The following is a 12850-nucleotide window of genomic DNA, read 5'->3' as shown; positions in this document are numbered from 1 at the left end:
GGCTTAAGCCTACAGTATGGCTTACCTGTAGGTGCTTGCAATATCTCCTTAACCTACATGGTTAATGAGATATTTGCAGAAAATCGGGCACCGATGTCTATTGCAGGCGCACTGAGCACGCCGGGACTTGAATGGGAGCATGCCGGAAAGTGGCAGAAAGGCACACATGCGCGGGGATCATGACGGTTCCCCGCACATGCGTGGGAGTGACGGCATCACCGGATACCCGGAAGTCACTCTGGGTATCATGGCAGTGGCGGAGGAGAGGAACGAGGGTCGGTGCGGGTTCTTCGATCTAGGGTAAGTAATTGATAATGAGCTAGTATGCGAGTCATACTAGCTCATTATGCCTTTGCCTTGCAGTTTTTTTATTATTATTATTATTATTATTATTGGGTATACAACTGCTTCAATGGCTTTCATACACTTGTATTACATTATACAGTGTTATGCTTCACTTTTCGGAACACTCCCCAACTCCTGTTTTTGTTTAATTTCTGCTCCTCAGACCAGCCAGTGAAGTCCTTCTCATTCGAATTTTTAGTCTGCGCACAGCTGTTCCATGTACAGCTTTAAAGTGGAGTTCCACCCATAAATATAACATTACATCAGTAGTTTTAAAAAAATGTCATTAGTCCTTTAAGGAAAAAAAAATGTTTTTAGATGCCTTCAAAGTGTTGTTGCTAGGCAGAATAGTTAATCTTCCCTCTTCCTGCACCTAGGTGCTTAAGCTTCCTAACCTACACCGCACAGACTCCTGGGAATGTAGTGGGTGTAACTCTCCAGGAGTCTGTGCACTCCCCAGTCTCAAAGAATCACGTGACTTGGACAGTACAGGTGCTGAAACCTGATCTGAAACCTATTACACTGCTTGTGCAGCACTGAGCATGTGCGAGATCTGCAAGGCTGAAATCCAGGAAGTCATACAGTCTGGCTTCATGATGCCCACACTTAAGATGGCCCCAGTCAATTTCTATTTTATAAAGTGTCTAAATGCTGTAACAACCTAACAAAACGGACCTTAGTTTACAGACTAACTTTACTAGAATACATTAAGCTTGTGTATTACAGGGGTATTTATATTTAAAAAGTGAAATTGTAGCCGGAACTCCGCTTTAAGGTTTCCTTTAGGAGCAGTAAAGCTGGCCATACAGCATATATTTCTTATGTTCGGCATACATTCTACATGAAATAAATCTCTCAGATTCCTCCATGATTTGGATGCAAGTGCTGTCTGGCGGATGATCTTCTGCCCGACTGCGTTGATTTTTCGGGGCTATTTATTGGGAACCAGCAAAAAAATTATACATGGCCAGTTTAATATTTTTAGGGAGTGGGAACTGCCTATTGGATTTGTATTTTTAAGTGTCAAACTAGTCCAGCATACTAACCACTTTGAGAAATATTCATCTCCCCAGCTACTTTATTCATTTGTTATTGAGTAACCAGGTCCCATGACCTCCAGCCACAACCCTCATTAACCGATTGTAGTGTATCCCGCCTCTTTAACTACAAGCAAGTTTGGGCAGGATACTCTTCTCACGTGTATTGTTTCAGCGCCTGTGTTATTTAGAGTATGTTATTTTCACCCTATTATTTAGCATTCAGGATTATGTAATATATTACTACTTTACCAATAAGGCAGAATAGTTTTTTCTGTGAACACATTGGAACCTTTCAGAAACCCCTCTTTATTTAATCTAAAACTAAAATAAAATGCACTTTAACCCAGACCCTGGTCTTAAAGCTAATGGAACCCCCGAACATATCACTGAACCTAATCCTTGACATTGGTTAAAAATAACAAACCGGTCATACCTCCTCTGTGCAGTGGTTTTGCACAGAGCAGCCCAGATCCTCCTCTTCCCGGGTCCCTCTTAAGTGCTCCTTGCCTCTCCCTCCTTCTGAGTGCCCCCACAGCAAGCAGCTTGCTATGGGATCCCCCGAGCCGAGCTGCAGCTCCGTGTGTCCATTCAGACATGTAGCCGTGGCTAGGCCCCACCCCCTCTACTCTTTGGCTCACTGACTTTGACATCAGCAGGAGCCAATGGCGCTCTGCTGCTGTCTCAGCCAATCAGGAGGGAGAGTCCCGGGCAGTCGAGTCTCTCCTGCAACATTGCTGGATAGAGATGGGCTCAGGTAAGTATTAGGGGGGCTGGGGGGAGCTGTTGCACACAGAAGGTTTTTTATCTTAATGAATAGAATGCATTACGATAAAGCCTTCTGCCACTTTAAGTTGGCCATGCTAATATAAAAAAAAATCCATTCAGTCTCCATGGTACACATTGCAGATGGACAAATCTCTGGCTGTGGCTATTGTATTTTGGCCCTTAAACCCAAAAGTTTCACCTTAGCTAACCCTTAACATTTTGTAAACGCAAAAATCAAATGTATCCTATGTGTCTTTTTTTTATGTTTTTTAGCGGTGCTTTTCATAATATTATATTATTGCATCCATTTATTCTTCTAGATTACCTGGTTGATCCTGCTAGTTCCCCATCCCCAGATTGAAAATTGATCACGCTAGCCAGACACTGGCAGACCGCGCAAGCACACAATCTGCCTGTATCTTCCTTTTGGTCTTTGTGTGTCCACACCTCCTGCCCATCCCTCTACTGTTGATTGACAGTGGGTTCAGGAGCCAGCCTTGCTACAAATTGCTGAAAGTCCTCTGGGGGAAATTGACATTATGCCACCGTGTATGTGTTTGCGTTCTGTCTCCTGATACTCTGAGGAATACGTCACTTCCATACATGCCTCCAGATTTGGAAATACCCACCCGCTGGCTTGTAATCTGCTAAGGGAAAGTGATCACATGACCAGCACATTAAAGTGCTGATTAAGGTAAAACAGCATTTCTCTTTTCGTCCATGGACGGACACAGCCTTCTCAAGTCTTGACATATGGGTTATGTTCCTGTTCATAGGAGAGGACCTCTCCTATGAACAGGAACATAACCCATATGTCAAGACTTGAGAAGGCTGTGTCTGTCCATGGACGACAGAGAAAAGGATTTTACGGTGAGTACAAAAAATCCTATTTTTTTTTTCAGAGTTGCATATATGAATTGTGTATGGCAACAAATTTAACTATTTGTTTGTGAACACACGATAACTTGCCTCTATAACCACTGTAGATTTTTAAAAAATCCACACCTATCTCCCTAATTTAACCTTTCTTTCTATCAAGGCACCAATGACGATTACAATTAAACTGTAGTATTACAAGTACAGTAGTACAGCCAAAAAATGCAATGCAGCACATTCTCTAATGCCGAAATTCAGATGGAAAAAGTCCAATGGGGCATACACATGGTTGGAATATCCAATGAAAAGCTCCCATCAGACTTTTTCCATCGGAAATTCCGACTGTGTGTACGCGGCTTAAGCCAAAAACGTTGGCAACAAACTGTTATGCCTAAAACTACAGATCCTTCAAAAGAGCTTGACCAGGTTTCAGGTAGACATAGACAGAGGATTAAGGGAAACTGTAGGGTTCAACTAGACACCCTAAGCTGATTGTTCTTGGATGGAAAGGTTTGGGTTCCCTTGAGAAGATTATAATACCACACGGTGCCAAAGGGGCCTTCAGCAAAGCACAGACATGCATGCTCAGCAATACAAGAGAACACGGCTTTGTACTTACCCGAACCAATGCATACATGATCTGACCACCTACTTATGTCCAAGGTAATACTGTGATCATCTATAGGTGGGTGTTGATGACACACTTTACTCTTCATTATGTTGTTCCAAGTGAGGTACTCCTACTTAGACAAGTCTGACAGTAACACAGATGGATGACATGGAAGCCCGCAAGCTCTATACTACCAAAAATATCATCACTATATACAAAGTGAGTCAGAGGCTTAAATTAACCTGATGTCTCCACCCCTTTGGAGATTTCTGTGGGAACTAAACTATATAAAAGGCTTTTATACTGGAAGCATGGTTATAATGATGATGGGTGTGTGGCTTTTACTTAATCTTATGGTTTCTGAAAATACAATTACCAAGTAATGAAGACAGACTCTGGACATCACATTTGTGGTCTTTAAAGGCAACAAGAGTGAAGATGAGAAGCAGGATTGTTTTATGGCAATTTCCTGCTGGGGCCTGCCACTCGGAAAATAGCTTGGCAGTGTTTAGCAGCTATATTCATGGACTTTAGACATATATTTTATTTTAATAAAGAGATTATATTAAATAATATTTGGAGCCTGTGGTGGGCATCCTATACTTTTAGTTTCATGGAAGTATTGGCACATGAAAGAAAATAAAGAACACCACCTTGTTTTACTGGAATTGATGTATCCAAGCATTGGTTTATATAATACATGAAAAAACTAAAGAACTGATAAACGGCCTTTCCTGAGTATTAAATAGTTTTGCTTCAGATTATTAATTTGGTGTTTCTAATTATGAGCCCTTCAAAATCAACTCTTGAACCATACTGAGGTACCTTTTGGGTTACCTGGTTGATTAAATAAATTGTCCATCATGAAAACTACAGTTTTCTGGCTCTGCTCTCTCCATTCTGAATGACGGAAGGCCGAGGTCATTCTGTACTGCTGACTAGTGAATGACCCGTTCAGGGCCAGTGAGAGATGTAAACACCAACAATGTGTAGGCGGTGGCGGCACGGGCACAGAATGACTGAAGGACGAGGGTTTTCTGTATCTTTGTCGCTGCTGCTGCATACACGTTGTTTACATCTCCCCCTGGCCCTGAATTCACTAAGTAGTGGTGGCAGTACAGGTGGCCATGTCCATTTATGTATTGCCCATGCAAATGAATGCGCAAAAGTTTACATGTCTACTGCGTAAATACACTCAAAATCAGACTGTGGATGCAGCTAAATGCTAAGGACCAAAGCAGCTCGCTTACAAGTCGGCTACATCAAACCCAACAGTTCACGCTAAAAACAAGGTTAAATGCCTCACATGCACACATTTTTAAATATATGCTTAAGCTGCAGCGGCCACATCACGGCACCCTAGTGTACTGCAGTCCTAACTTTAATTTAGAGTGTCTCCCAAGTTGGAGCGCATATATAAAAATGGATTGATTATGGGCAGGTATGCCTGGAGGGAGCCCAGCCCTCCTTAAAGATAGACACATTGGACACTCAGCAAAAGCATAATGGCAGATGAAGGTATCCAGTGCACCCCCGCACCAATTCACTAACTATTAGGGCTGCGCATCTTCACCAGTCTCACGATTCGATGCGATTACGATTATCAAGTCCACGATTCGATTCCGCGATGCATCACGATTGCAGCGCGAGTGCGCATGGCTCTCCCCCCAAAATACTAAAGGAGATGATCAGAGACTGCAGACACGTGGTAAAGGAGACGATCAGAGACTGCGGGCATAGTACAGGAGACGATCAGAGACTGTGGGCATAGTACAGGAGACGATCAGAGACTGCGGGCATAGTACAGGAGACGATCAGAGACTGCGGGCATAGTACAGGAGACGATCAGAGACTGCGGGCATAGTACAGGAGACGATCAGAGACTGCAGACATAATACATAGATGGTCACACATGTTAAAGAACCCTAATTGGTGCAATTCAGTTCTACTTCAATAGTTCCCAGATTCGCGATGCATCGATGCAGCGATTAAATTTGACACCCCTACTAACTATACAAACAAATTGCAATCACCCCAACTTATAACTAGCCTCTTTGCAGCAAAGGCTTGTGATAAGTAGGGGTGGTTGCCATTTGTTTGTATAAGGGAACCAAAGCACAGCTGTGTCAATGTGCCATTGACACTGCTACGAAAAGACCCTTCAATTTTATTCTGCGTGGGTCTGAACGTAGCATTTTCTATGTCTGTGTGCATGAGCCCTATCGTCTGTTCCATAAAGCTCCGTACACAGGGGTCGAATGTCAGGAGACAGTGGTCGGTGAAAAACAAAAGCGGCCAACATTTGGCTCCCAATCAGTACTCTCAGCCAATGACGTAGAGAGCTGATCAAAGAGTTCAGGCGGGGGATGTCCCCCTGTCGGAACACAACAGCTCAGAGGGGGAGATTGCTGTACTAATGTTGGATCATTAGTATATTGGCTCCGACCGCAACTGTCAACCCGCTGGGTTGAACGAGAAAGAACTCAATAGGGCTTAAGTAATAAAGGCAAAGCATGTAGGTCATCTTTAGTTATATTGCTGCTCATGCTATAACATCAGCATATTTGCGTGCACATTGCCGCATTGTCCCTTCTGTCTCGCACTTTACCTGCAGGAGGCGGATTGGCCCTCGTGATCTGATTTATTTTTTTGTAAGTTTTACTGCAGAATCCCTTTCAGAGTCGTGATTCTTGCCTGCAGTTCATTCGGAGTTGTGTCCTCACAGAGGCAGAAGCCAGGCAGATTTTCTTCTTGCTAGGCTTGTCTAGCCAGAGAAGTGGCACGGGCTGGCCCTGCGTAGGGTGATTACAGGAGCCTAAGGCAATGTCCCATTTTCCAGTGGGTGTTACCTCTCTATAATGAAAGCATGGGAACGCGTCTTTCAAAAACATCAGATCCACAGCTGTGATGGGAGGAGGAGAAGGAAAAAGGATGCATTGCCATTTGCAAGGTTACTTGTCTTATTTGCTGTTTGGGATATCTTATGCACCTGCTACTGAAAACATTGTATTTCTGGCTGTAAGGTAGGATGTCTGATCATAAGGCCACAATGGACGTCATAGACCTCTGTTAAGTGGCACTAATGGCTGACAAGCAAAGCTCTTCTTTTCATGAAATACAAGTGTGTTATGAGTGGCTGATGTCATAGGATGGAGAAATATGTCACTTAAGTGCTTCCATATGAACAAAAAATATTGCTTGTTGTACTTTTCTTGTAATTGTAGTCAATTGCCTGAATTTAGCTCTGTTTGGGAATTTGTAGAATAGAATGTGCGGTATGATATTATGTGAAGGTAATTACTGTAGATGGTTTTTGGTATGATAGTTTATTGAATGTTGTGACAGAATGTTATTTTCAGATTTCCTTTTCAGTGTAGATAACTGATTTACAAGCTAAATGTTTTAATATGATGAATAGAAAGCTGTAAAGTATATAATGACATTGCATGTAGTCTGGACCAGATAGGAAAGTCCACTTTGTGTTGAAATGCTGACACCCAGTTCAAGTTTCTTGACACTTTGAGGTTGATTTATTAAAACTGGAGAGTGCAAAATCTGGTGTGGTTGTGCATAGAAACCAATCGGCTTCCAGGTGTGTGTGTGTTGTTGTTTTTTTTTCAAAGCTTAAAGCGGAGGTTCACCCAAATAACATCTATATCAGACCAACTTCTTTATACTTCTAACATGTACAGTCCGCAGTTTTTGTTTTGTTTTTTTTACGCTGTACATACCGTATAATCTATATTTGCAATCTGGCTTCCGAGAACTTCTCCCCGCGGGAGTAGGCGTTTCCGAGCTGAGGAGGAATGTCCTCTGGGAGGTCGCCCAGATGATTGACGTCCTTTCAGAAAAAGTTTTCCCCCGGCCGATAAGGTCCCGCCCCCCCGTATTGCGTAGGCGCGTCACAGCGTTTCCGAAAGAAGCCGAACATGCAGAGCTGCGAGTCGTATAGAGCTTCTTCATGTTCGGCTTCTTTCGGAAACGCAGTGACTCGTGACGCGCCTACGCAATACGGGGGTGGGGCCTTATCCGCCGGGGTGAACTTTTTCTGAAAGGACATCAATCATCTGGGGCGACCTCCCAAAGGACATTCCTCCTCAGCTTGGAAACGCCTACTCCCGCGGGGAGAAGTACCCGGAAGCCAGATTGCAAATAAAGATTATACGGTATGTACAGCGTAAAAAAATAAATAAAAAAATGCGGACTGTACATGTTGGAAGTATGAAGAAGTTGGTCTGATATAAATGTTATTTGGGTGAACCTCCGCTTTAATTGAACAAGCCGAAGTTAGAAACTGGCTACCGTGCCTAGTTTTTCACTCTCCAGTTTTAGTAAATGAACCCCCTTTGTATTCTTCTGTTAAAAAGTATATTGGGTTCTTAGAATGATGTACACTAGGATATTGGGATATTGGGTTACCAAAAGCACTTTGCAAAATACATTTCCTGTAGTTTAGTGAATGTGATGAAGCCTTGTGCAAACCGCTGTCGCTATATAAACCCTGTATAATCATATTAATAATACCCAATCATGTGCAATAAAAGTTTTGGTTGCACATGACTGGATGGTGGTAGTTGGTAGTGCTTCACCTCATTCACTAAAGCCTCGTACACACGCTCGGTTTACTCGGCAAGGACCAGCAAGAAAACTGCTGGCAGAGCTTTCTTGCCGAGTATACCGAGCGTGTGTACGAGGCTTTCAGGTTCCTCAACAAGAAAACTGCCCAGAATCTAGATGAGAAAAATAGACAACATGTTCTCTATTTTCTCGTCGTGAGATTCTCTGCAGTTTTCCTGTCGAGAAACCCGAGAGTGTGTGTATTTGCCTGTCGCCGTGGAAACCCACGCATGCTCGAAATGACTTTGACGCATGCGTGGTAGCTTCCTAGTGACCGCGCATGCACTCGGGCGGGAAGAGATTCTTGCCAAGAATCTCGTCAGGAAAAAATAGGGTTTTTTTCCTGAGGAGATTCTGGCCCGTGTGTACAGGGCTTAGGCCTAGTACACACGAGAGGATTTATCCGCGGATACGGTCCACCGGACCGTTTCCACGGATAAATCCTCTCGAGGATTTCCGCGGATTTGGATCCGATGGAGTGTACTCACCATCGGATCGAAATCCGCACCGGAATCCCATCGCGATGACGTGTCGCACCGTCGCCGCGATGATGACGTGGCGACGTGCGCGACACTGTCATATAAGGAATTCCACGCATGCGTCGAATCATTACGACACATGCGGGGGATCCATTCGGACGGATTGATCCGGTGAGTCTGTACAGACCAGCGGATCAATCCGTTGGGATGGATTCAAGCGGATAGATTTTAAAGCATGTCTTCAAATTTTTATCCGCTTGAAATCCATCCCCGGGGATAAAAATCCGCGGAAACAGATCCCCTGGATTGTACACACCAGGGGATCTATCCGCTGGAGCCGGTCCGCGGATCAATTCCAGCGGATGGATCCTCTCGTGTGTACGGGGCCTTAAGCTAAGTAAAAATTCCCTTGTAAATTAAACAGCCTACTTGCCTTTAATAAATCCACTCCATTGGGTTACCTTGGAAGCAGTTGAGCACAATTGAACTAAACTTATAGGATTGTGAATTATATTGATTTATGTGCCACAAACAAAGGTATGAAACAATATCAAAGAAGTACTGAATCCATTTGTATGTTGAGGTGTGGAGGAATAATGGTAGGATGACCGTAGTCGGTGTAGTCCATATTATGTAATATTGGCATGTACGTGTTTTAACACCGCTCGTTCAGATTTTTATGGTCAGTACAACATTCTACAGTTTCTAGGAATGGTGTCAAGTGTAAGTACAGGGTTGGATGTTCTATACCATGACAACCACTACTCTGAAACGCGAGTCTGGGAATGTACCTTGTTATGACCTCTTGGGCCTGAATTTTCCACATTCCAGTCAGCCAAGTACTACGGCGACATAGAGCTGTAACCATCGGGCACAACGCATGTAACTTCCAGTGGGTATTTACCAGCAACTATTTCCAGGAACATGGAAACCCCCTCACAGAATGTGCTCAGGACCTTCCGGAAATTTTACTTGGAGAATAATGCACATGAGGATTAGCTGTGTGAGATGGAACTGAACATATTCATTTACAGATTTGGCCCTCTGCCTGTCTAACTATGTTCACCTCACCCTCCCTGCCCTTGTGTCTTTCAGCAGCACAGCGTAGGCACAATAGTTTACTCTGAAAGCCATGGGTGTCGTAATAATGAAGAGATGGATATCTTTGAATTAAACTTCGGCATCACAGACATATTGTATTTTGAAAATAAAAACAATTGCGTAATTTTTACCAATTTTACAAATAAATATCTAAAAAGTGTGGCGTTCATTAGTAATCAGCCCCCTTTACTCTGATACCCCTTTAGAAGTTGCCTAATTGGTAAAAAGAGTCCACCTGTGTATAATTTAATCTCCATATAAGTACAGCTGTTCTTTTGAAGCCCTCAGGGTTTGTTAGAGAACCATAGTGAAAAAACAGCATCATGAAGGCCAAGGAACAGGTCGGGGCTGAAACTGTGGAGAAGTTTAAAGCAGGGTTGGGTTATCAAAAAATATCCCAAGCTTTAAACATTTCACGGAGCACTGTTTAATCCATTATACAAAAATGGAAAGCGTATGGCACAACTGCAAACCTACCAAGACATGGCCATTCACCTAAACTGACAGGCCAGGCAAGGAGAGCATTATTCAGAGTAGCAGCCAAGAGGCCCATGGTAACCTTGAGGAGTTGCAAGGATCTACAGCTCAGGTGAGAGTATACTGTCCACAGGACAACTCTGTCTACACGACCGGTTTTCTCGGCAGAATTCAGCAAGAAACTCGATGGGAGACGTATTCTGCCGAGAAAACCGGTCGTGTGTACACTTTTCGCCGAGAAACCCGTCGGGAAACTCGTCGAGCCAAAACGAGAGCATGTTCTCTATTTCCTTCTTGGGCAATGGGAACATTTGGCTCGACAAGTTTTCTGATAGCCGAACAAGGAAATCGACGAGCAAAACGATGTGTTTTGCCCATCGAGTTTCTCGGCCGTGTGTACGCGGCCTCAGTCGTGCACTCCACAAATCTGGCCTTTATAGAAAAGTGGCAAGAAGAAAGTCTTTGTTGAAAGAAAGCCATAAGAAGTCTGTTTTCAGTTTGTGAGAAGCCATGTGGGGGACACAGCAAACATGTGGAAGAAGGTGCTCTGGTCAGATGAGACCAAAAGTTTACTTTTTGGCTTAAAAGCAAAATGCTATGTGTGGAGGAAAACTAACACTGCACATTACCCTGAACACACCATCCCCACCGTGAAACATGGTGGTGGCAGCATCATGTTGTGGGGATCCTTTCTTCAGCAGGGACAGGGAAGCTCGTCAAAGTTGATGGGAAGATGGATTGAGCCAAATACAGGGCAATCTTAGAAGAAAACCTGTTCAAATCTGTAAAAGACTTGAGACTGGGATGGAGGGTCACCTTCCAGCAGGACAACGACCCTAAACATACAGCCAGAGCTTCAATGGAATGGTTTCGATCAAAGCATATTCATGTGTTAGAATGGCCCAGTCAAAGTCCAGACCTAAATCCAATTGAGAATCTGTGGCAAGATTTGAAAATTGCTGTTCACACTCTCCATCCAATCTGACAGAGCTTGAGCTATTTTGCTAAGAAGAATTTCACTCTCGATGTGCAAAGCTGGTAGAGACATACCCAAAAAGACAGCTGTAATTGCAGAAAAAGGGGATTCTACAAAGTATCGACTCAGGGGGGCTGAATACAAATGCATGTCACACTTTTCACATATTTATTTGTAAAAAATTGTGAAAACTAATTTTCCTTCCACTTCACAATTATGTTCCACTTTGTGTTGGTCCATCACACAAAAACCCAATAAAACACATTGGCGTTTTTGGTTGTAACATGACAACATTTGAAATATTTCAAGGGGTATGAATACTTTTTCAAAGCACTATATGTACCTACGTTACAATGTTATATTTGCCTGTCCCTAATTCTAGCCTGATATTGGCCATGCGGCCTCATCAGCACCACACAAGCTGCTTGTCAAAATCTCACCCGTACTGTCATTCAGGTCTCGTACACACGACCGAGTTTCTGGGATTTGTTTCTGGGAAACTTGCTAGGATTTTTTTTTTTTGCCGAGGAAATCGGTCGTGTGTACATTTTTCGACGAGGAAACTGTTGAGGATCCCGTCGAGCCAAAAAGAGAGCATGTCTTCTTTTTCCTTGATGGGAATGGAGGAACTTGCCTTGTCGAGTCCCTCGACAGCCTAACAAGGAACTCGACGAGGAAAACGATGTGTTTCGCCCGTCGAGTTCCTCCGTCGTGTGTACGAGGCTTCAGTGTTTTGGACGGCAAGTCCGGAGTACAACCTTGTACTCCAGAGCTCTCCCTAGGAATAAATAAGAGTTTAGAGCGCAGGCCCAGATAGGTATGTGGCGTTAATAAGGTCTTACAGCCAATACCGTGCTGGGTCGGAGGTGGGCTCTGAGGGTGGGACCAAGGTGCAGTTACACTTTTAGCTCTCTAAATACAAGAAAAGTTATGCTGCTGACATTTTTCAACTATTAAGAATGCTAATAGAAGTTTGAGTAGGCGGGCAGCCCCAGAAATTCTAGTAGAGTTCTTATCACTGGATTCCATGAGAAAAATAAGCCATGGGTGAGTCATCATCCACTAATAATAGAATGATCAGTTTTGGGCGGGTTTACATTTTAGTACATGCTAATCTTAGTGTGTGAATCAAGATAAAAATATTTTTGTACGTTTAGGATGGAGTGCTAGACCCTCTGTTGTGTTTCCATTGTTGCCCTTTATGGGAAAATGTACTTCCCTAAAGAGGTTGTAAAGTCTCAAGGTTTTTCATTCTATGCATTAAGATGAAAATCCTTTTGTGCTGCAGAGTCCCCTCTTTTTCTTACCTGAACCCGCCTGTTCCAGCAACGAGCACGAGCCCAGCAGCTACAGCCTCTGTCTCCATCCTCATTGGATAGATTGATAGCAGCAGGAGTCATTGGCTCCCGCTGCTGTTGATAAAATCCAGTGACATGAGAGCGGGGGACGGGGCCCAGTCCTGCTGTCTGTGTCGATGGACACAGCAGCGGGAGTTCGTGAGCACGCCTGCACGGGTGCCCCAGGGAAAGCGGCTCTCCATGGGGGCACCCGATGAAGAGGAGGA

At 43.7% G+C, this 12850-nt stretch overlaps 1 protein-coding gene across 5 annotated transcripts in view; it reads left to right on the top strand.

The window, feature by feature from the left end:
- HDAC7 (histone deacetylase 7) overlaps nt 1-12850 on the top strand; it is a 459678-nt gene that overhangs the window by 349029 nt on the left and 97799 nt on the right. The window contains exon 1 of one of the 5 annotated variants that reach the window (XM_040340779.1): nt 6235-6586. The exons of 3 other annotated variants lie outside the window; for them this stretch is intronic. In XM_040340779.1, the coding sequence (XP_040196713.1) occupies nt 6544-6586 (43 nt within the window). In that variant the 5' untranslated portion in view covers nt 6235-6543. Of the gene's footprint in view, nt 1-6234; nt 6660-12850 lie in introns of those variants that run through there. One more of the 5 variants, XM_040340781.1, reaches the window with a different exon arrangement.

This window comes from Rana temporaria, chromosome 2, assembly GCF_905171775.1.
Source record: "Rana temporaria chromosome 2, aRanTem1.1, whole genome shotgun sequence".
NCBI lineage: Eukaryota > Metazoa > Chordata > Amphibia > Anura > Ranidae > Rana > Rana temporaria.
The sequence above is the reverse complement of the archived record's forward strand: the minus strand, read 5'-3'. Positions and strand labels throughout refer to the sequence as shown.